Genomic DNA, 23870 nt, shown 5'->3' with positions numbered 1-23870 from the left:
TGACATAAGAGAATTTTTCAAACTCTGTAATGACAAGTGACATTGAGGGAAGTACTTAACAGAAAATCAAACTCTTCCCAGCTGCTGCTTTAGCAGAGAAGATCGCCAATACATTCCATTGTGCAAGAAAATGTCTAATACTTAGATACAAAACAAGCTCAAACACAAGAATGGTTTACAAATTTATTTTGATTTTCCCAAGTGTGCTCTGCCAGACAGAAACCAGCACTGGAATGTTGTAACCAAACAGCACTTTTTAATACACTGCAATCAAGTGGCATGTTAATGTTAAGCCTTGTCCCCACTGCCTGCTTTGCAGGGACAGCTAAAAGTAGTTCACTGAAAGGATGGCAAGAGGGCATTGCTTTGATTTGGATATTGTGTACTTTACTTTCAAATCTTTCCCATTTTATTCCCCTCGCCCAGCACCCCACCCCTCACCCAACTCCTTGCCACTATTTTAAAAGGATTCTTTAGAATCATATCATTTAGACCACAAGACATAGGAGCAGAATTAGGCCATTTAGCCCATCAACTGTGCACTGCAATTCCACTATGGCTGATTTATTATCCCTCTCAACTTCTTTCTTCTGCCTATGAGCCTCCACTTCAAATGCACTCAAGTCTAGGCAGCATTATATTGGGGAATAATCTTGGTGTGCGAGGCACTAGTTGGAAATCTGACTACACCATTCCACCGTGCCCCCGCCCCTCACTAAATCATCTCGTCTTGCTGGTAAGTTGTGCACAGATATCAAGTGCAACTTGTGTACTTCTGAATAGGAGATGGAAAATGAAAGTGAGAAGCTTCACAGCCAAAAACACTTTCTAATGCCCCACCCAGCTTCTTGTATCATTGGAAAGTGCAGAATTAAAACCAAATTGGAGAGACCCCAAAGCAAGCCTCTACCTCCCCCACTGACTCAGCAGCCTTCCACCAGTCATGACGCAGCCTCTGTGGGAGCACTAAGGAGAATGTTCATAGTAAACAGTAAATTTTTAAAAACAGAAATTGAAGTAGAGAGAATCCAATTGGAACTGGTATTATAAATCTGTGCAGTCTGCCCTAGTGCAGTATGATGAGGAAGTGACCTTGACATCAGGGTAATTCTTCATCATTAACAAATTTAAATGGCACTGTGGTGCAGAAGTTATTCCTGTTACTGTGCAACTCTAGATTTGATTGTTGACCTTGGGTGCTGTTTACAGGGATTATTTATGGCCAAGTGGGCAGTCCCTATATTGCTCAGATTTCCTTCAGTGTCCCAGAGACATGCTACTGAAGTAATCGACCACAGCAAGTTGCTCTTGGTGTCAATAGGTGAAGAACAGTCTGGGGAGTTGATGGACATATGGGAGAGAATAATTGCCAGGAGATGAGGAGGAATTGTATTGGTAAAACTGCGAGCCATTGTAGACTAGGTTGGTGAGCAGTCTCCTGTCTCAGGATGAATGAGAGATCAGTATACACAGCACGTAACTAAGGTGCAGAGATGGGATCAGAAAGTTACAATTCACATTCTACTTCATACCATACTGTTCAACAAGTATGTAATGCTGAAATTGGATCAAAAGGTCATGATTTACAGCCTGCTTAATTAGCATCTACTTTTACAAACTATTTCATGCTGAAATTCGTGAAACTTTAAACATTTTGTGCTTTTCCTGGAAAATTGTTTATTAATGTTGAAAATAATTATCTGTAATTATACACAACTTTGGCAGTAGCTCTAAGTACAGATCAAGGGTTCTGTCAACTTGCTGTCCACTGATTATTTGAGACCAGCCTGCTGCCTTTTTTAAATGGAAAAAACAACGATTGGCATCCCCTTCATGGCAAGTTTATGCTATCACAAAAGCATTCTAATGGAACATACAACAATACAGCATTAGACAGGCCATTCAGCTAACAATGTTGTGCCAATCTTGGTGCTAATTTTGATGCCAATCAAAATGTCATCCTGCTCCTGTGTATCATCCATATCCCTCCATTTCCGTCATATTGGTGTGTCTGTTTAAAAGGCGCAAACTCCACCAAATAATGCATTGTATGCATTATGATCAGAGATTAAGGGAGCTAGGGCTTTACTCTCTGGAGAGAAGGAGGATGAGAGGAGACATGATAGAGGTATACAAGTGTGGTAAACTATGTATACCTGTCTGGACACGCCCCTCTGCTGACGGCTCCTGTGGCTCCTCCCACAGACCCCTGTATAAAGGCGATTGGAGGCACTGCTCCCCCCCTCAGTCTCTGAGATGCTGTGCTCCATTTCGCTGCTAATAAAAGCCTATCGTTCGCCTCCCGTCTCCGAGAGTTATTGATGGTGCATCAACAAGATATTAAGAGGAATAGATAGAGTGGGCAGCCAGCGCCTCTTCCCCAGGGCACCACTGCTCAGTACAAGAGGACATGCCTTAAGGTAAGGGGTGGAAAGTTCAAGGGGGATATTAGAGGAAGGTTTTTTACTCAGAGAGTGGTTGGTGTGTGGAATGCACTGCTTGAGTCAGTGGTGGAGGCAGATACACTTGTGAAATTTAAGAGACTACTAGACAGGTATGTGGAGGAATTTAAGCTTGGGGGGTTATATGGGAGGCAGCGTTTAAGGATCAGCACAACATTGTGGGCTGAAGGGCCTGTACTGTGCTGTATTGTTCTATGTTCAAACTGACTGATTCCTCTACTATTCCTGGCACTCATTCCAGACACCTCCCACTCTGTTGTATTTTTAAAAAAATCTTGCTCCTCTTGTTGCCTTTAAATACCTCACCAATCTTCCTCCCCCTGTCTTAAACATCTGTCCTCTGGTGCTTGACATTTCTAACTTGGGAAAAACATTCCCTATCAATTTTAAAAACCTCTAGGACTCCCTGCAATATCTGATGCTCGAAGAAGAATTTGCTGGTTTATCCAACCTTGTAGTTCAGCCATGATGGAATGGCAGAGTAGACTCGATGGGCTGGATGGCCTAATTCTGCTTCTTATGTCTTATGCCTACTAATGCAGAGACAGCATCTTGGTAAGCCTTCTGCTCCCTCTCCACATCCTTCCTATAATAATCCTGAACCGCATCCAATGTGATCTAACTAAACTTTGTACAGCTGCAGCATGACTTACTTAGTCTTGAACTCAACACTCCTGCCAACGAAGGGAAGGCCAAAAGCCTTCCTTACCACATTATCCACTTACATAGTCACTTTCAGTGAACCACGGACCTGGACTCCAAGCTCTCTCCGTACCTCAGTGTTGTTAAGGGGTCTCATATTAACTCTATTCTTTCTGCAAACTTGTTAATCCACGCATCTACATTTTCATCAAAATCATTGATTATATATCACAAACAAGCGGTCCTAGCACTGATCCTTCCAGTACACCACGGGTTAGAGCCCTTCAGCCAGAATTCCTACTCTATTTTTTTATAGACAAGCTAGCTCTGAATCCAAGCTTGCAATTCACCTTGGATCCCATAGATAGTAGGCATGGAAATTTACTATTCTGGCCGGGGGTCCATGACCAATTGTGTTCCACAAGGATATGTGCTCGGACCTCTTGTGTTGCATACGGATGAAAACAGATGGATAGATTACTAAATTTATGGATTATACTACGACTGGTGGAATTGTGAACAGAGTTAACAATTAACAGAGAAAATGGCAAGATTTAGATCGGCTATTGACATGAGCAGAGAAGTGGCAGATAGAATTTAATCTGGGCAAATGTGAAGTACTGCTTTTTAGGAGGTCAAATGTGGGGGGTGGGGGGGGAAGAGGGCATACAGATAATGGTAGACCCTTAAATAGTATTGTGGTACAGAGGGAACTTGGGATTCAGGTAGACAGTCCACTGAAAGTGGTGAAGAAGGTGTATGACACGATGGCCTTCATTGGTAGAGTTGTTGAGAATAAGATTATGGGGTCGTGCTGCCGCTAGATAAGACCTCAGTCATATTGTAGTATTGGATACTGTTCTGGTGGCACTATTGTAAGAAGGATTTTGAGGAATTCAGAAGAGCTTTATGAATATTCTGCCTAGATCAGAGAATATGGGCTATCAGGAAAGCTTGTATAAAATTGAGTTCTCCCTCTTCCTAGGAGGGACCTGATGGTTGTCACACACCTGCCTTTTATCCAGAGTACACATCTCCATACCAGCATGCTTTAAAGGTTAGAGAGTGAAAGTTTAAAAGTGTCAAAAGGCAAGTTTTTTTAAAATGTGGAGTGATGGTAACCTGGAATAGATTACCTACCGGGGTGGTAGTGGAAGCAGGCAGTTTGGTGGGTTTTTAGAGGCTTTTACATCCTTTTACATAGGAAGGATATGGATGATGATGGATGATACACTGGAGGACATTTGGTAAAAGTTTCCATCAACGTTAGCACATCATGTCCATTATTGTACAGTTCTGTGTTCTATTAAATTCAACAGCAACAAACTTGCAAGTATTTATTGCTCAGTAACACTGGTGGGTACCCCTTCAGGATGCTTTATATGCATGCAATTGTGCAAGCTTTCATTCCTCAGACAAAGGAACTACTCTAGAAAAAGATGGAGAAACATCATTCACTGTGTTATGGAGGACTGTGGAAGTAGCTGTCACTGCCATAGCATGTACATGGGGGGGGGGGGGGGGGGGTTGGAGTGTATACCAGGACTGACTCCATTGCAGCATGTGCAATGATGTGTATATTAACTGCTAAAGGAATTAGTCTGACAACCAGTTGTCTGACTGCTTTCTGAATAACTAGGAAGTCCAGTAATGATTCCAGCCCAGAATGGCCATGGCCAATAGGATAGATAGATATAGTATTTGATGGTTTCAATGGGCTGAGAAAGGGATGCAGGATGAATTGATAGGAAAAATGAAAGGGAATAACAGAGGAGTCTTCTTGGTCCTGATGGAGTTAGAAGGGAGACCTGGACCTCTTTGGATGAAGAATAATAACTTTCAGCCCAAAATCCTAGCCCAATGGCACATGATGTATGCTATGCCAGAAACTCAAGTCAAGCTGAACACTGCTAATGGCCAAACCAGGGCACTAATCACCACTAGCCCTTTGCAGGTCTTCTGGATGCAGTGTTAAACAGAAAATGCTTTCAAGCCCGATTTCTGCAATAATTAGTTTTTCAAGGAAGACCTGGGTGAAGAAGTAGGCTGTTTGGCCCATCAGGTCTGCTCTGCCATTCAATCATGGCAGATTCATTTTTTCTCTTCCTCAGCCCCACACCCTGACCTTCTCCCTATAACCTTTGATGCCATGTCCAATTAAGAAACTATTGAGCTCTGCCTTAAATACACCCAACAGCCTGGTCTCCACAACCGCCTGTGGTAATAAATTCCACAGATTCATCACCTGGCTGAAGACATTTCTCTGCATTTCAGTTTTAAATAGACACCCCTCTATCCCGAGGTGGTGCCCTTTTGTGTTAGACTCTTCCACCATGGGAAATATCCTTTCCACATCTACTCTGTCTTGGCCTTTCAACATTCGAAAAGTTTCAATGAGATCCCCCCTCATCCTTCTAAACTCCAGTGAGTACAGATCCAAAGCCATCAAACGTCCCTTGTATGATAACCCTTTCATACCTGGAACCATCCATGTGAACATCTTCTGGACCCTCTCCAATGCCAGCACTTCTTTTCTTAGATGGGGAGCACAAAATTATTCACAATACTCAAGGTGAGGCCTCACCAGTGCCTTATAAATCCTCAGCATCACATCTTTGCTCTTGTATTCCAGACCACTTGAAGTGAATGTGAACGTTGTATTCACCTTCCTCGCCACCAGCTCAACCTGCAAGTTAACTTCATGGTGTTCTGCACAAGGATTCCTAAGTCCCTCTGCATCACAGATATTTGGATTTTTCTCCCCATTTAGAAAATAGTCGACGCATTTATTTCTATTCCCAAAATACATTTTCCAAAATTGTATTTTATTTGCCACGCTCTTGCCCATTCTCCTAATCTAAGTCCTACCTGTTTCCTCAAAACTACCTGCCCCTTCACCAATCTTTGTATCATCTGCAAATTTGGCAACAAAAGCATCTATTCCTTCATCTAAATCATTGATGTACAACATAAAAATAAGCTGTCCCAACATCAATCCCTGTGAAAGACAACTAGTCACTGGCAGCCAACCAGAAAATGATCCTTTTATTCTCATTCACTGCATCCTACCAATCAGCCAATGCTCTAATCATGCCAGTAACTTTTCTGTAATACCATGGGCTCTTCAGTTGGTAAGCAGCCTCAACATGCGGTACCTTGAAAGTCCAAGCATACAACACCCTCTGCATCCACTTTATCTATCCTACTTGTAATCTCTTCAAAGAATTCTAACAGGTTTATCAGGCAAGATCTTCCCTTGAGGAAACCATGATGACTTTGTCCTTTCATATCCAGTATTACCAAGTACTCCATTCCCCCATCCTTGCACTTGACTCCAACATTTTCCCATTTGCCTTGAAGCCCCGTGCTGATGCCGGTACACCACCAGCCATCCCAGTTTGGAGTATTGAGTGCAGTTTTGGTCACCTACCAACAGGAATGATGTCAATAAGATTGACAGCGTACAGAGAAAATTTACAAGGATATTACCATGACTGGAGTACCTGAGTAATAAGGAAATTCTAAAGAGGTTAGGAATTTATTCCTTGGAATCTAGAAGATTGAGAGGAGATTTACAAAATTATACAAGATTTTGACAGACTTTTAAGTATATAAAATTCGGGGGCATAGTTAGGGTAAATGCAAGCAGGCTATTTCAACTGAGGTTGGAATGAACTACAACTAGACATCATGGGTTAAGGGTAAAAGGTGAAAAGTTTTAGGGAAACATCAAAGGAAACTTCATTTAAGAGTTATGAGAACTTGGAATGTTCTGCCAGTGCAAGTGGTGGATGTGAGCTCGATTTTAAAGTTTGATAGGTATGGGATGGAGGGCTATAGACTGGGTGCAGGTCAATGGGACTAGGTCGTTTAAATGGTTGAGCATGGACTAGATGGGCTGAAGAGCCTGTACTTTTCTATGACTGGAGAATGTTATTAAAGAGACATAAGATTTAAAACTGATACAAAATATATTTCATTTCAATTTATTAAATTAAATTACTGTTAACATTTTAAATTGTTTTATTAATCAAATGTGACTTAAAATCCACTGTTTGGCATTCATTAATGTATCACTCATGGAAAAAAAATGAATGTATTGAATCAATGCCACCCTTTCTTGAAATGGGAGTATTTTTAATGTGATTGAATTGATTGATGTTATTAGCTAATTCTGCCAGAAATTATGTAATTTGAAGGAAGGTTTGAACTGTTTCCATAGTTGGCCTCTTTGCAGCTCTGTGCAAAAGATATTTTTATTAACTCTTTAGTTTAGAGTTATGATTGGATTACTTGTAGTCTTTAGTTTGGAAAATGTTACTATAATTAGTTAATGAATTAGAGAAAAAATCTCAGTTCTGCCTAGAGTATTTCTGCCATTCACTGAAATTTATTCATTTCAGACTAATGGTTTAAATATATGAATGCCCAGCCACCACAACACTACCAAAGAAAGAAATTTGAATATTATCAAGGTGTCTTTTCTTTCCCTAATAACTGATAATCAACTCTTTTCGGTAGCAAATTTGTCGCAAAAATTTGTAAAATTACAGTGTACTGACTGACTGACCTGATAATTGGTATGAATCTACTACAAGATTAAAGTCACGAGCCCAAAAGAATTTGGACCACTTTTCATCTCTGTTCTATTTTGCAAATGCGACTAGCTAATTCAGTTGTAATAAGGATGTCGCAATCTGGAAAAAAATAGTCGTCATTTTATTGGAGGACAGGAATAAGTGCTGGCAAGCTGCTTCCCATTTTGGGAATCCAGAATTAAGGACCATTGCCGTAGCGAAAATGTTGGCACTTAAAAGGCTAAAATATATTCACTTGGATAGTTGGGAAATCATTGGTATGAACAACGTCAAGAAGCTTAGAGCAGGATTCAAATTTCAGTTTTGCACTGTCTTTATAATGGCAAAACAAATCTGAGTTACAATTCCTATTCATGCCTAGCTGATAAATGTGTATCGTAGCTGTCACACAACAGGTTGAAGCTCAAAGTACTGTGACATTGACACGTTGTGGGAGCAATTTATGAAAGATGGAATAATGAGGCAAAGGAGAAACAGGGAAAAAAAATGTGTTTGTGGAAGATACTTGAAGATCATTGCACTGCAGATTTAAAGATTCTAATCTTATAAAGGGGTTATGTAGGCTGAAAGAATTATTTCTTCAGACTCTTACAAAAGAAGCGGTGAATCCACACTTTTAGCATGTCAGTAAGCCACGTCCTTTGAATAAATTTGTCTCGTGACTGTAATAATGCGAGTGTTGGACTTAAAAGTAAGTTTAATCATTTTAGTTTCAAGGGACAAATTTCTAATTCTGTATTACCTTGCCTTGTACATTAGAAGATTTAAAAACACCTGTCACTTTCTTAGGATATTTCTTTCCTAATTGTCCCCACCTGCATTTTCCTTTTAACTACTAAATTATGTGTACATACAGTACTTCAACACCCTAGCCATATACATGGATGAAAGACATTTACACAGTGCTGTATTTGTCTACATGAAGCGGAACGTGAATCTGGGAGCAAAGGATGTTGAGAAAGGTGAGGGTGGAGTGCCATGGGAGGGGTGTGGGACAGATGGCAGAGGGACAGAGCCATACCCAGCCCTCAGATACCAGGCAAGATAATTTGATTCCAAGCGATTGATTTGTTGATCATTATAGAATGTCTCTCTGCTGCTTTCTGCTCCGTCCCCTTTTTCCTAGATTCCCCACACTTTGCCTTCTTCCCAGTCAGTCCTCAATATATGTTGTAGCACTAAAGTTCAAAAGAACGGAAGGAAACTAGCTAAATTGGTAGGTATACCCAGGTATACTCTTGACTACATACACGTACCACCTATTACAGAATTTCTGACTAAAAGAAATGCTTAATGATGATTTCTGAATCTTCCTCACTCTGTCAGACCTCACTGAATTAATGTCACTTATAGACAAAGAGTTGAGCTTCATTAAATATGTCTGATTTTTTTTTAACTCACCTTTAAGCATGCACTTAGCCTCCATCTACTGGTAACTCTGATAACATGACAAATTATACCAGGGCATTATTGATATCTTAATACTCCATGGCACCGAGCATTGAAATTGTCACATAGTCAACTTCAAGCACTGCTACTGCATCAAACTTGTGCAGTCTTGTTTGTGAATACAGTCAGCCCTCCTTATCCACGAGCGATTGGTTCCGGGACCCCTCGCGGATACCAAAAAACGCAGATGCTCAAGTCCCTTATTTAATATGTCTCAGTGTGGGGTCTTTAGGACCCGGCAGAGCTCTGAATCTGCAGTGTTTCTGTTCACGAAAATAATCACAATCACGATTGAAAACAAAGTGGAAATAATAAAGCGATCGGAAAGAGGTGAAACGCCATCGGTCATTGGAAAAGCGTTAGGCTACAGTCAGTCAACGACCGTAACAATTTTAAAGGATAAAGTGAGAAAGGCCCTGCCCCAATGAAAGCTACAATTATTACTAAGCAGCACAGTCGTTTAATTATTGAAATACATACATTTCTTAAGTGTTTTATATGCATAGAAAGGTAAAATATATACTATATACTAAAGACAAACGTTTGACTAACTGACGCTAAATAATATCGGATGTACCTGTTCTGACTTACTTAGTAAGAGAACTTCTGGTTTTTCTTGATCCCAATCCACGATAACCTACGCACATCCTCCCGTATGCTTTAAATCATCTCAAGATTACTTATAATACCTAATACCATGTAAATGCTATGTAAATAGTTGTTATACTGTGTTGTTTAGGGAATAATGACAAGAAAAAAGTCTATGCATGCTTGAACAACAAGTGCTGGAAGAGTATTTCTGGGTTTTCTCGATTCTTGGTTGCTTGAATTCGCGCATGCTGAACTCACAGATAAGGAGGGCCGACTGTATTAAACATCCTTGGTGAAATAAAACTTGATGTTTTCATATTCATTTATTTACCCAATGATATTTTTGACAAAAATGCCTTGTCTCTGCATTCCCTCCATTTTTGTGATTTCCCTGGCAAAGCAACAATGGATCTGAGACATCTGTTTTCCTTTTAACGCCAATTTGCCTCAGTTTCAAGTTGCAAGCTCTCTTGTTTATAAAAAGAAGTTAATTTAAGTTTATTTTGATAATTTTTGAGTTTTGCGATTTTGTAGTTTAGACTAGCTTTGTATAAATACTGAAAATGAATACAGAACTGAACTAGATGAACATATTTCTTGGAAATCTATCACAAGTTGTTGAATGTTGCAATAACACTTCACTTGTTGCAGTAGAATGGGAAGTAGTTTCAATCACCTTGCCAGGTATGGGATAAAATCCTAGCAAAAGCATGAAATTGGCTACATGTACTAACATACCAGAAACTATATTTAAGCAACAGTGTTTTGTTTATAAAACAAAATCAAAACATCTAATTCTAAGAATTACATTTAAAATGGTGCTGTCAGATGGATTCATTATTAGAGTCATAGGCATAGAATACCACAGCACAACCAGGCCTCTCAGCCCATCTAGTTCATGCCAAATCACTAATCTGCCTACTCCCATCAACCTGCACCTGAGCTGCAGCAGCGTCGTACCCCTCCCATCCATGTACTTACCAAACTTCTCTAAAACGTTGAAATTAACCCTGCATGCACCACCTGTGCTGGCAGCTTGTTCCACACACTCTTCACCCTCTGAGTGAAGAAGTTTCCCCTCACGTTCCCCTTACACATTTCACTTTTCACCCTTAACTCATGACTTCTGTTGTAGTCTCACCCAATCTGAGTGGAAAAAGCCTACTTGCATTTACCCTAACTATAGTCCTCATAATTTTGTATACCTCTATCAAATCTCCCATCAATCCTAGGGAATAAAGTCCTAGCCTATTCAACTGCTCCCAACTTGGGCTTGGGCTATTCAACTTGGGCTCTGGAGTCCTAGTGTTATGAACCCCGTAACTGGGTTACTTACCAGCAAAGATAGAGACGTCCATTGAAGTCTGATGATACTATTTTTAACAGTATTTATTAGTAAAAATACACAAAAATAATATCAATGCAAATATACAGATAATATACGTCATTAATACTAAATCTAAAAGTGTGGGTATAATAATAAGAAATAAGCTCTATCGTTGTCTAGGGGATAATGTATTGTCCGATGGAAATATATAGTTCGTTCAGTTCATACAGGCTGCAGCCGTTGGGGACTGCTGTGTTTCAATTGTTGGAGAGAGAGAGAGATTTAGGAGAATAACTTGCCGGCTTTCCTTTATGATTTTGATCCGTCAGGTGTCTTGTTGTCGTGGCCATTCAATTGCGACCTCTCCTTTAGCTAAACCGTTCTTCCGTGGTGAGCCCAACACCCAGGCAAGGGAGGATGCACACGAGTCCCCACCGGCTTTCGCTATCAAACGCTGTCACAGGATTTCTAGCGTTTCTCCTGGTGCGTCTAAAGGGTTTGTTCCCCAGACCCCTCTTTTATCCTTACTCACGGGGTCTCAGATGTCAAACAGGTTGGGATGATGCAATCCCTCAACCAGACCACTCTGGTTGTCCCGAGGGGCTTCAATGAATAGTACAGTACTCAAAAATACAATTCCGTCTCCAAGAGACAATGGCCGGTATCAGTGGTTCCGTTCCGCTGAGGCCAGGACACATTCCAAACCTTGTGTATTCTGGACATCTCTCTCTCATTTCCTGGGTCCCAGACCCGAATTAATAGCGATCTTGCGATTCTCAAAAAGGAGGGGGCGACTTTGTACCCTTCGGCCCCTCAGAGTTGCTTCACATTCGTAACACTAGCAACATCCTTGTAAATTTTCTCTGCACTCTTTCAATCTTAATTACATCATTCCTATAGGTCAGTAAACAAAACTGCAGACAACAGTCCAAATTAAGCCTCATCAACTTATACAATTTCAACATCACATTCCACCTCCTGTACTCAATACTGGATTCATGAAGGCCAATGTGTCAAAACCTTACTTTATCTACCACCTGTGACACCACTTTCAAGGAGTTATGGATCTGTATTCTCAGATCCCACTGTCTACTGCACTTCTCATTGCCCTACCACTCATAGTGTAAGAATTACCCTGGTTGGTTCTCTCAAACTGTCCAATACACACTAATCTTACACAAAATGCTGGAAGAACTCAGCAGGCCAGGCAGCATCGATGGAAAAGAGTAGACAGTCGATGTTTCAGGCCGAGACTTTTCATCAGGACTTTTTTCCATAGGTGCTGCCTGGCCTGCTGAGCTCCTCCAGCATTTGTGTATGTTGCTTGGACTTCCAGCATCTGCAGATTTTCTCTTGTTTTTGACACACCCAATCTTCCGGAACCAGTTTAACACATTATCATGCACATTGTTGATATACATGGGCGACAAGTAACAAAGGACACAGCACCGATCCCTGCAGCTTCTTGGGAGCCTTTCTTAAACAACAGAACAACATTAACTGTCCTCCAATCTTCCAGGACCTCACCTGTGGCTAAACATGTTTTAAAATACCTCTGCTCAGGCCCCTGCAATTTCTGCATTAGCCTCCCACAGAGTCTGAGGGACACCTAGTCAGGCCCTGGGGATTTATCCACCCTGATTTGCCTCGCGATAGCAAGTCCCTCATCCTCTGTAATCTGTACCTGGTCCATGAGCTTTCTGTTGCTTTCCCCTACTTCTACAGACTCTGTGTCAGTTTTCTGAGTAAATACAGATGCAAACAATCAATTTAAAACCTTCCCCATCTCTTTTTAATCCTCAGAAAGATGACCACTCTGACCTTTCAGGGGACCAATTTTGTCCCTTGCTATCCTTTTGCCTCTTTATCCATTAGGATAAAGATCCATTAGGATTCTCCTTCACCTTGTCTGCCAGTGCAAACTCGTGTCTTTTGCCCTCCTGATTTTTCTTAAGGGTTCTTTTGCATTTCTTGTACTCAAGTACCTCATTGGTTCCTACCTGTCTATATCTGCTATAGATATCCTTCATTTTCTTAAGCAGAGCCTCCATCTCTCTCAAAAACAGAGGCTCCCTAAATCTGTTATTCTTGCCTTTTAAAGTTGAAACTGGGGGAAGTCATCATTTACTGGATCCTTAATCTTGTTTATAATTAAGTATTCACACTGTGGACATGAACAATGCAGATTGTTTTTCCCTGTTCACAGGGAACTTTTTTTATTTTTATGCATATTGAAAGACTAGTTTCGGACTGATTCCTTGACAAAATGATTTGGTCTGCAATTTTGTAATAACAAAGCATTAGCTGCAATTAGAAACAGTGAGCAGCTGTTTCTTGACATTGCAGAGGGATCACTGAGTAATGACTCCTTTCTAAAATCCTGATCTCATCCCTTATGTGTTTAATGTATTAACTTGGAAGTGAGTTAAGGAACTTAAACAAATGTCTGTTTCCCAAGCAAGCCTTTGCTTTACGAATGAACATAAGTGATCTGTAAAATGGTCAAATGAACCATATTTTAATCACTCAGCAAGGCCATCAGCATCTATGGAGAGAAAGATCATTAAAGTTTATGTTGAATTAACATTATTTTTCTGCAATTTCTGCCTGCTGACTAGGCCTAGGATTTTCTAATTTATCTGATTTCCAGCATCTGAATTGCTTTGCTTTTCTAGGATGGTGACTTCAGTCATTTTAAGAGATGAATGACTTAGATCCAATCAATCAAAGTCTTATTTCCCACCCTCTCTTCGCCCCCCCCCCCCAAAGTTAAAGCCATACCACACTGATCAGCTTCTCCAACATCTTTGTCACCTCTCCATTCTCAACTCTCCTGAAAGCAGAGTTAAAACGGGGCTGGGTTTGACCTGTGCCTCCATAATCTTGTATGAGTAGCCATTAAGGTCGACCGGAGGAATGGGTGGGACTGAAATCAAATAAGCCCAATAATATTCTTCCATGTCAAAATGTGCACTTTCCATTATGTTAGAGCATAATCAGTAGCAGAAAATGTGATTGATTTTTAGTTCCCATATTCCTTTTGACATTCTCTCTAGTCCACTAATATTGATCTACCGGTAGTTACAATAATGTCTGTAACTGAGTCCTTCAGCATAGCCTAAGAATTGACCATTGGTATATTGTTGAGCATTAGATTTACTTGATGCCTAGGGTAGGCCTTCAATAATTCAGTTACTACTTCTGTGTGATACTAAGAGCTGAACTCTAAATAAAGGTGTACAAACAAATACCGTAGATTCCGGATTTTAAGCCGCTACTTTTTTCCCACATTTTGAACAGCTTTGAACTTTGCGGCCTTTAATCCAGAGCGGCTAATACATGATTTTTTTCATGCCGCCTCGTAAACATTTTGCCTCATAACAGTAGACCAATAAAATTGATGAGTAGTTCACAGAGGTCCAATGAAATTGTACGATAAATCAAGCGCACTTTCACAATTAAATTATTGTAAATCAGTCATTTGTACTCACCCTCATCAACATGGAAAACACTCGAAGCATTGTGCTGCCTTATGGCAGTTACTTAGTTTATAATATTTTCGCTTAGTAATTCATTTTCTAGTTAAAGTTAGAAGAGTTTTAACTATATTTGTTTTCTGTACTACATCGCGGGATGCTATGACGTCACACCCGGTTTCGCGGTGTCTTGTGGGAAAATGCCGGTTTGCGATGAAACGGGACGGAGGGAGGGAGCGCATTACGCGAGCGGCTTTGGATCTGAGCGAACGCTGCTTTTAAGTTAAAGGTGATCAATAACTTTTCCTGGTAGGCTGCAGTATATATATTTTTTACCAGTCGTTAGGAGATATTGGAATGTTGTTCAGTAAAGAAGTATACGCAACGTATATTTAAAAGTAGCCGTGTTACGGGCACGGTTCGAAAAAAAGCATTTGCAATATGTATTTGTTTTTGTTACCATATGGATTTAATTAAAAGTTAAAAAAATCCTCACGTGTAATATCTTTCTGTGTAAATATCTCATATTACAACGTGGGACACCTGCGGCCGAAAATCCGGTGCGGCCTAAAATCCGGTGCGACCTAAAATCCGGTGCGGCCTTTACAATTAAAAAATTGATTTTATTTCTAAAATTAGAGCCAGCGGCTTTTAATCAGGTGCGCTCTGTAGTCCGGAATCTACGGTAATTTGTTTTGGAATTTGTATTTCTTAAAAGTTCAACCTCTCAAAAATAAATTCCACCTTAAGACTACAATTTTTAGCTGTTTCTGTTTTCTAAATACAGTTACATTTGTGTGCTTTCTCAAAATTTCCTAGGCTAATTTTTTCCAAGGAAAGAACATCTTACTTGTATGTCAGCAAATCTCCAGTGACCATTACCAAGCTATTTAAGATGTATGATATGTTTGTGCGGAGTTTCCAGTAAGAATTGCAGAACATGATTCAGAATCCTGCTCACCTCTGAATCGACTGAGAGAGGATATCTCAAGTGTGCTAAAAAAAAATGCCAGAGATGTCGAGGAATATGGAGGACAACAGAAAACTTCAGGTTGTTAGTACTGGGGGTAAGACAAAAGGAGCAGAGTGGTTCAAAGATTAAGACTGATAACTGTGTGTTTGAAAGGCCAAAGTACATCATGGATTTAGAAGAGGAGAAAGTTTATCATGGAGCCAAGCAGATTCTGTTGAGGAAGGGCTGATAGCAGGCTTAAAAAAAAGAAAACATTATCAGAGAAGAGAACAACAGGAGGACTGCAAGGTATCATTTATTTCACAGAAATTCAGTGGGGAGATCTGGGGGTGAAATTATAACATGAAGTAAGTTTGTAGAGGATGTATAGGAGATATACAAGAAAAAGTTGCAGGTTTGGAACTAGTTTTGGGGGAAACTTTGACTTGATCTACAAAGAAGAGAAAACACAAGAAAATGATATAAATCCTCAAATCTGCCATTTCCATATTGATTAGAGATAAGATTAGAGTGTGATATTCTGATGTACATTGATGTATGTACCATTAAAACATTTCACACATTTTACACTGGAAGAGCGATCACAGAAATAACATGAAGCTGCCTGTGACACTTAATGCACTTTGGTTCTATAAATGTTTAAAGCACCTCAGGGCATCTCTCTGTCAAAGTTTAACTATTGCAATATTCTTTCTTTTGGGTTCAACATATTCCATCCTGGGACTGGGAAACAATGACTTTTTATTTGCTACATGAAATTACCATTCTTTTTTTTTGTCCCAAAAGGTGCTCAGATTTATTTATATTTTTTAAAAATATTATTTATATTGAATTTTAGAAATTACAAAGAATAAATGTAATAATAAAATAGTAAGAAAAATGATATTAACCCTCCCCCCCCTTAACACTTATCTAAAGAAAGAGAAAAAAAAAGAAAGAAAAGAGAAGAAAGATTGCCTGGATATCGGAGGATCCCCACATGCTCCATGGAGCTCAAAATAATTTTAATATTTATTTTCACTTTCCCCAATTACTATAATTTTATCTTCAAAGGACCTATGTATCTAATCCTATCTTTCATAAGTATGGTGGCCAAATTTTCAAAAATATCTCATATTCATTTCTTAAATTATACGTAATTTTTTCAAGTGGAATACAACTATGTATTTCATTATTCCAACGATCCATAGTTAAATTTAAATCAGATTTCCAAGTAACTGTGATATCTTAATGCTTTATTTTTCACATTTGAAGAATATACAATGCAATTTCACTGTATGAATTTTATGGTCTGAATCACAAGAACAAGTATTTTTCACCATGTTTAAAGGTATCCACAAAGATTTTGTTAGTATTTGAAGGAGGACGTGCTGCAAAGAGGGTGCATAACCGATCACAATGTAGTTCTTCAATTAATGTAGTTCATTAATGTATCCCTTACTGTGACAGGAAGAGTATGACTCAAAGTCGGTACATTGGATTTAAATTGTAGAAGAAAGCAAAATTAATACTGGGGAGGAAATTGGATTGAAAGAGTTTTTACATCAACATCCACAAAGAATACCACACTATAGCTGTGAAAATTGTATCTTTGGGAGCAAATTTTATTTGGAGGGATTTATCACTTATTGCGCCTAATTTTAAAAAAATTGTTCAACCTTAAACAGATGGACCTGAACTGCTACCTGGCATGCTTAGTGAGTAAGTGCCCCAACACCTCATCATTGGATGAATTTCATTGCTAATCTAGTCAATGAAAATCTGTTCCATTTTGTCTGCAAGCAAAAGGTTAAATTCAACCACTGTGTATTGCCAACTTCTGTATCAAACTACATATCTACTCCTATACTTAAGATGCTTTTCACTGTGAGCCTCGCTATCATTACCATTAAAATCAAGGTAGCTATGACCTATTAAACCTCCATAACAATTACTTTTTCAGAATGTTATTATTCACTGATATGGAAGTAGTTTATAAATTAGTTTTCCCACTAATTCTTGGGTTATTTCAAGACAATGAAATCTGAAATTAATGAAAGATTGGTCAAGATACTGCATGCAATGCTTTCTTCTGCTTTCCTCTTCTAGGAGGATTGATTAAATTGTTATCATTTCACTAGTGTCAATCCTGTACTGTTCACATTTTTTCCTCTTGAATGTATTGTGAGGAAAGCAATGTTTTAATATATAGTCATCTCCACTGGGGCAAGGAATTGTAGCCAACACATGCAATCATTTAAAATCTGAATACTTTGTTCTGATGAGGTTTGGGAAACATTGACTAATTCATGTACTGACAGTTTGAGAATCCATGTTCTCCAGGAATATTTTTGCATTCCATGCAATGCCTTTCTTTTTTCATTCACACTACAGGACTGCAGACCCACAGGGAGTCCAAATAACAGAAAGCCAACACCATTTACAGTTGGTGCAAATATAAATGAAACCAAACCGTTTGCAAGTACACAGTACAACACTCCTGCTGCATTGTATGCCAATGACAACATAGACCACACTCTGCCGGAACAATTAAGTGGGCTTCACGTTGCCTCTCCACAGTAGTAAGTATATCTTAATGATCTTTTATTCAAATCAAGATTACCCACCCCGTTTGTACAAAAAATTAAGTAAGAAATGTACAACTGCTCTTTTGATCACTTCAGTTCTCCTTTCTCACACTGGCCAAGTGTTAACAACTCTGTACTCGAGCAGCCTTCTAACACTCAATTTTTAGGCTTGAATATGAATAACGTAATTCAGGAGGATGGTTGGCATGATCAGGAGAGGAGGAGAAATATAACAGAGAAAAAAGCAAGTGTATATTGAAAAAAATCTTTTATTCTTGAGTTGCTGTAAAATGCTTAAGTGCGAGCGTCTTATCTCACATATTCTGTAATGACTTTTATTGAAAAACAAGTTTTTAGCACACCGTGTAATCAGTTCTCAATAAACTTCTCTTGGATTTATGATGTTTGTTGAGTTTGTGGGCTTTTCTTGTAGGGCTCTCTGATTCTTGAACACAGAGGACAATGTATCCATTGTCTTTTTGTCCTGAAAATTAATGGGGAACAGATGCCTGTTTGTTTTTTCTGAGGGAGTAAGAATAATTCTGCCCTTCCTGCAACTTGAGGAAAAAGTAAATGTGCAAAGAAATTTATTGCAGTATGGTTGGTGAGTGCAAAGGCTCAACGGGCAGTTGTTACATGGCAAGCCCATGAATGGTTTGTTCATTAATCCATTGCTAGAAATGTCAGTATAGCGTGCTTTTGACTTTTTTGTGCCTTCCCCAATGCTCTCCTTCACTGGCCAGTGGGTAAGGTCAGAACTGCATCAGGTTTAGGGGTTGGGAACCTCCAGAGTTTGGAGAAATAGGGGAGATGACTATTATGGAGGGACTGGAGAGCTTGTCCCCACTACTTTCTCCCAGAGACAGAGTTGAATATAAAACTTAGATGACCTGTCTGAGCTGTGTTCAGCACATGCCTTGGATTTTCTCCAATTGGCCCTTTTATGTCACATTAAAAAAGGCTTCATGGTCCTGTGAAAGCTGTTGTACTCCACTGATGTGTATTAATTCCTCATGCATTTCCACACTTTGATTTATGAATTCTCCAATTTTGCTTAATTGAAATTGGATTACATGGCACAGAGAAAATTGTGGTAATAAATGACCTAATTTCGGAGAACTGAAGGACTAAACAACAGTATCTTTGTTTTCCTTTGTATTCTTTATTCACCAGGTGAATTAAACTACACTTTGATGTAAGGTCCCACTTTCTGCCTTTTTGTTTTTTCTTTGCATCTTGAAAAATTTAGCCAGAGTTATGATCTTTTCAAAACGTCTTTCTCATTTTGAGCGATGAGACCTATGGTAACTCTGGAAATAGTAGAGCCAGGCTGTTTTAGTTTAATGTCAGCAAGTGTGAACTTTGGCAGTGATCACTGAACTAGCTGTTAGGAGTGGGAAAATCCAGGTTTGATTATCATCCTTAATTCCTTGACTGAAATTAGTTAATTTAGTATCTGTCAAGGACACAAATACCTATTGTCATGCAGTCATAAAAAATAAAGCAAAGGAACAGGACCTTTGGCCCATCTAGTCTGTGCCTAACCTAAACTGCTTACTCCCACCTGGACCATACCTTTTTAATCTTCTCTTAAATGTTGACATCAAGCTTGCATGCATCATTTGCACACTCTCATGACCCTCTGAGTGAAGAAGTTTCCCCTTAAACTTCTCACTTTTCACCCTTAACCCATGACCTCTAGTCATCTTATCCAAGCTCAGTGGAAAAAGCCTGCTTGCATTTACCCTATCTATACCCCTCATAATTTTGTATATCGCTATGAAATCTCCCCTCAGTCTTCTACATTCCAAGAAATAAAGACGTAACCTATTCAATCTTTGCTTATAACTTTGGTCCATCAGTCCCGGCAACATACTTCTTAAATTTTTCTGTACTCTGTCAACCTTATTAACATCCTTCCGGTAACTAGGTAACCAAAACTGCACTCAATATTCCAAAGTGGCAAAAGCTTTTATTCTAACCCTATCAAACTGTGCCACCAGTTTCAATGAATTATGGACCTGTATTCCCAGATCCCTTTGTTCTACCACACTCCTCCTCAGTGCCCTACCATTCACTGTATAAGACTTAGCCTGTTTGGTCCTACCAAAATGCAACATTTTGCACTTGTCTGCATTAAATTCCATCTGCTATTTTTCAGCCCATTTCTTCAGCTGGTCCAGATCTCAACGCAAGCTCTGACAGTCTTCTTTGTCATCCACGACACACCCAATCTTCATGTCATCCACAAATTTGATGATCCAGTTAATCACATTATCATCCAGATCATTGACATAGATGACAAACAACAATGGACCCAGCACAGATCCCTGTGGCACTCCACTAATTACAATCCTCCATTCAGAGAGGCAATCATCTCGTACCACTCTGGTGAATCCCACAGAGCCAATGTCTGTTTCATTTTGCTACCACATCTTGAATGCCAAGTGACTGAAACTTCTTGACCACCCTCCCACATGGGACATTGTCAAATGCTTTGCTAAAGTCCATGTAGACAACATCCATTGTTTTGCCTTCATCAACTTTCCTGGTTACCACCTTGAAAAACTCTTAAGATTGGTTAAATATGACCCACCATTCACAAAGCCATGCTGACTATCCCTAATTAGTGCATATCTATCCAAATAATCTTATATATCTAGTCCCTTGGAATGCCTTCCAATAACTTTCCCACTACTGATATCAGACTCACTGGCCTATAATTTCCTGATTTATTTTTAGACCCTTTCATAAATAGCGGAACAACATTAGCTATCCTCCAGTCCTTCAGTACCTCACCTATCGCTAAGGATGAGTTAAGTATCTCAGCTTGGGCTCCAGCAATTTTTGCACTTGCGTCCCACAGGGTCCGAGGGAACACTTTGTCAGGCCCTGGGGATTTCTCCATCCTAATTTACCTCAAGACAGCAAACACCAGCTCTTTTGTAATCTGTATAGGGTCCATGACTCACTACTGCTTTGCCTCACTCCTAGACTCTGACTCTGTCAAAAAGCTTCTAATGACATCTGCCTTCAATGGTATTCACTATATTAAGAAAAATACACCATTGTTTACCCTGAAAATTGCATGTATTCATTTTACTAAAATCCATTGATTTTTTTCATCACAAAAAAAGAAAGATGCTTCAATATAATATTCTGAAATATGTTATGGTGGTACTATTTATTTGAAGTATTCCATTAGTTATCTATTCCTAATGCTGTCCACCAATTATTGCTGTGAATTGTAATGTAATTGTAATACTGCAAGAGACCACCTTGTATAGTGCAATGATTGTTCTTGTAAAATTGAAGTTTCCATAAACCACATGTGAATATAACTAAAATTTCTTTAACCATGAGTTTTCCAACCCATGATAACTTTTGTGTATTTGTGTGCTCTAGATTGCTTACAAAGTGGGGAGCAGTAGGTGTTATGTAAATCAGCTGATTTATGGAAACACATGCCCATGGACATGCTGTGTTTCAAAAGGGGAAACTATTTCCCAGCATTGGACTAGATTTCAGATGGTGGGTGACTTGGAGGACCGGGGGGAGGGTATTAGTGTAACTTGTGGAATAAGAAGTTTGTTCTGGTTTCAATTAGACTATGGAATATTGTAGGAATGAATAATGCCTGCTAAGTGTGCTTGAGTGTGGTGAGATATTGAATGATTCAGTATTATAGTTTGAGCAAACACCTTATTGAATATTTCTATTCTTTCTGCTTTACCGGAGGCCCGGTGATTCCAGTTGCTCAATATTTTAATTCTGTTCAATTCTTACATTTACCACTGTCCTTGATCCGCCTACATTGTTCCAATAAAGGCCAGTGCAACCTGAAAATAGCATCATTTGTTTTAAATGGATGCTGGTTTTAGGTTTCCTCCATGAACATAATACTAAACAATAATTACAGCTTCCGTTTTCATGGACAGAGCTGCATCTTCTTGTTCCACTCTCTAATGCTTTTCCATTTTCACTCTGCTTGGGTTGCACTGTCATTCCTTTTGCTATGTAGTCACTCTTGCCTCCCCATTTTCACTGGCTCAGTCCTAATTTGTTCTACCCCAGCTCTTCCTTGTGAATGTATTAATCTTTGACTGCTTGCAATATTGGGCAAATCTAAAGTTTTAAATGTTCTGTTCAGTGACTGGTTAACCATTACCAGATAAATAGAGGGCACTCAGCTGAAGCAAAGGCAAAGATTGTACCAATCTGTCTCTATCCACTCTCTGTAAATAGTCAAACTATTTCTGACATCTGTTACCACATGACCAGTATTTTATTTCTACTTTTATGTCTGATGTACAGCAAGGTCAATATATTGTTCTTTCTCTGTTTACCTTTCATCTGTGAGCTAGCTTTCTCCACTCGGAATGGAGCACCTGTACACCCGAGTACTTTGCATATAAAAAATGATGCGTAATATAATAATCACATGAGCAGGTTTGAATGCAGCAATGCAGAGCAGACATTGTATATTGATGACAGGCATTTTCAAAATATGTAATAATTTTTGCTTGGCTTCAGCATGATGTTTTCTTTTTGTAGCAGTGCATAACTTCCAAAATTGTATTTCTTTAGCACTGAGCCATCAAAGGTGTCTCCGAAATTGTGGAATGAAGTTGACACTGAATCGGATGTTTATAAGATGCTTCGGGATGGCGAAGAGCCACCATCAGAACCCAAGCAGTCAGGATCTTTCAAGATGCTGCAGGGCATGTTGGAGGCTGAACAGACAGGTAAATTGATCGTGCACGGATAAAGCAAAAACAAGTAGTGCCTATCCGGTGCCCACCCACTCACTGTAAGTAGTCATAATATTTCTGACACGTAGCACTAAGTAAGAGTTTCTTTTCCCCAGCCACATGGGGAAGCCATCAATGTGAGCATCTGCCATCAATTATCAATTTTTCCACCATTCTATCACTCTCCCTCAAATTGACTTATTTGCCCCTCTGCTCCACTGCTGACCATGCATTGCTCAAGCCATCAAGGCCGATGCCACTTCGTAGATATGACAATTCCAGCTCAGCCCCTGTCAGCCTCACATCTTCTACTCGTCATAAACTGACATGATCATTTTTCATTGGTCTTGGTCTTCAATTCCATTGGCTGGTGTATGTGCAAACCAACCTACATTGGTTACTGGTTGCCTTGACCTTAAGGAATAGAATTTACAAAAGTAATTTCAAATGTCTCCATGGTTTCAATTGTGTGTAGCCTTCTGAAGAACATCCACTGTACCTGCAGACATGCAATGCTTGCCTCTTGGCACTTCTAATTTTAATTTTTAAACAATGGCTACTATGATTTTAGCTAATAAGATACATGGTCTAGATTTCTCCCTCTCAAGCCCAATCTGTCCCTCAGCCTTTTCATTTCTAAACTCGTTAAAATCTACTTTGAAAACGCTTTTAGTCATCACTGGAGCTGGAGTGATGGTACTCTGGTTAGATTAGCAGATTAATCACCCACGGAGCTAACAATCGGGCTCTTTCCAATCTCACCATGGCAATTAATGAATTTAAATTCAGTTAATTCTTTAGAAAGTAAAGACTTCTAGATTGTCTTAAATTTATCTGATACTCTGATGCTCTTTTAGGAAAGAAATCTACCACTCTTAAATGGTCTAGCTTTTTTTTACTTCAGACCTTCGGCAATGTGGTCAATTCTTGAAGATCCTTTAGCAAGCCACTAAAGCTTTATCTGAGCTGCCATGTTAGGGTTAATCTGATTACTGGTGATGTTACCAAGCTTCGTTTGTTGAAGGAGACTGATG

At 39.4% G+C, this 23870-nt stretch overlaps 1 protein-coding gene across 1 annotated transcript in view; it reads left to right on the top strand.

Moving 5' to 3' along the window:
• The window catches only part of LOC140739189 (PDZ and LIM domain protein 4-like), a 107170-nt gene that overhangs the window by 76292 nt on the left and 7008 nt on the right, over nucleotides 1-23870 (top strand). Inside the window, exons 4-5 of the mRNA XM_073067238.1 lie at nucleotides 17892-18079; nucleotides 22673-22830. Coding sequence (XP_072923339.1) covers nucleotides 17892-18079; nucleotides 22673-22830 — 346 coding nt within the window. The remainder of the gene's footprint in view (nucleotides 1-17891; nucleotides 18080-22672; nucleotides 22831-23870) is intronic.

This window comes from Hemitrygon akajei, chromosome 15 (assembly GCF_048418815.1).
Source record: "Hemitrygon akajei chromosome 15, sHemAka1.3, whole genome shotgun sequence".
NCBI classification, from domain to species: Eukaryota; Metazoa; Chordata; class Chondrichthyes; order Myliobatiformes; family Dasyatidae; genus Hemitrygon; species Hemitrygon akajei.
This window is presented reverse-complemented; position numbering and strand designations above follow the sequence as displayed.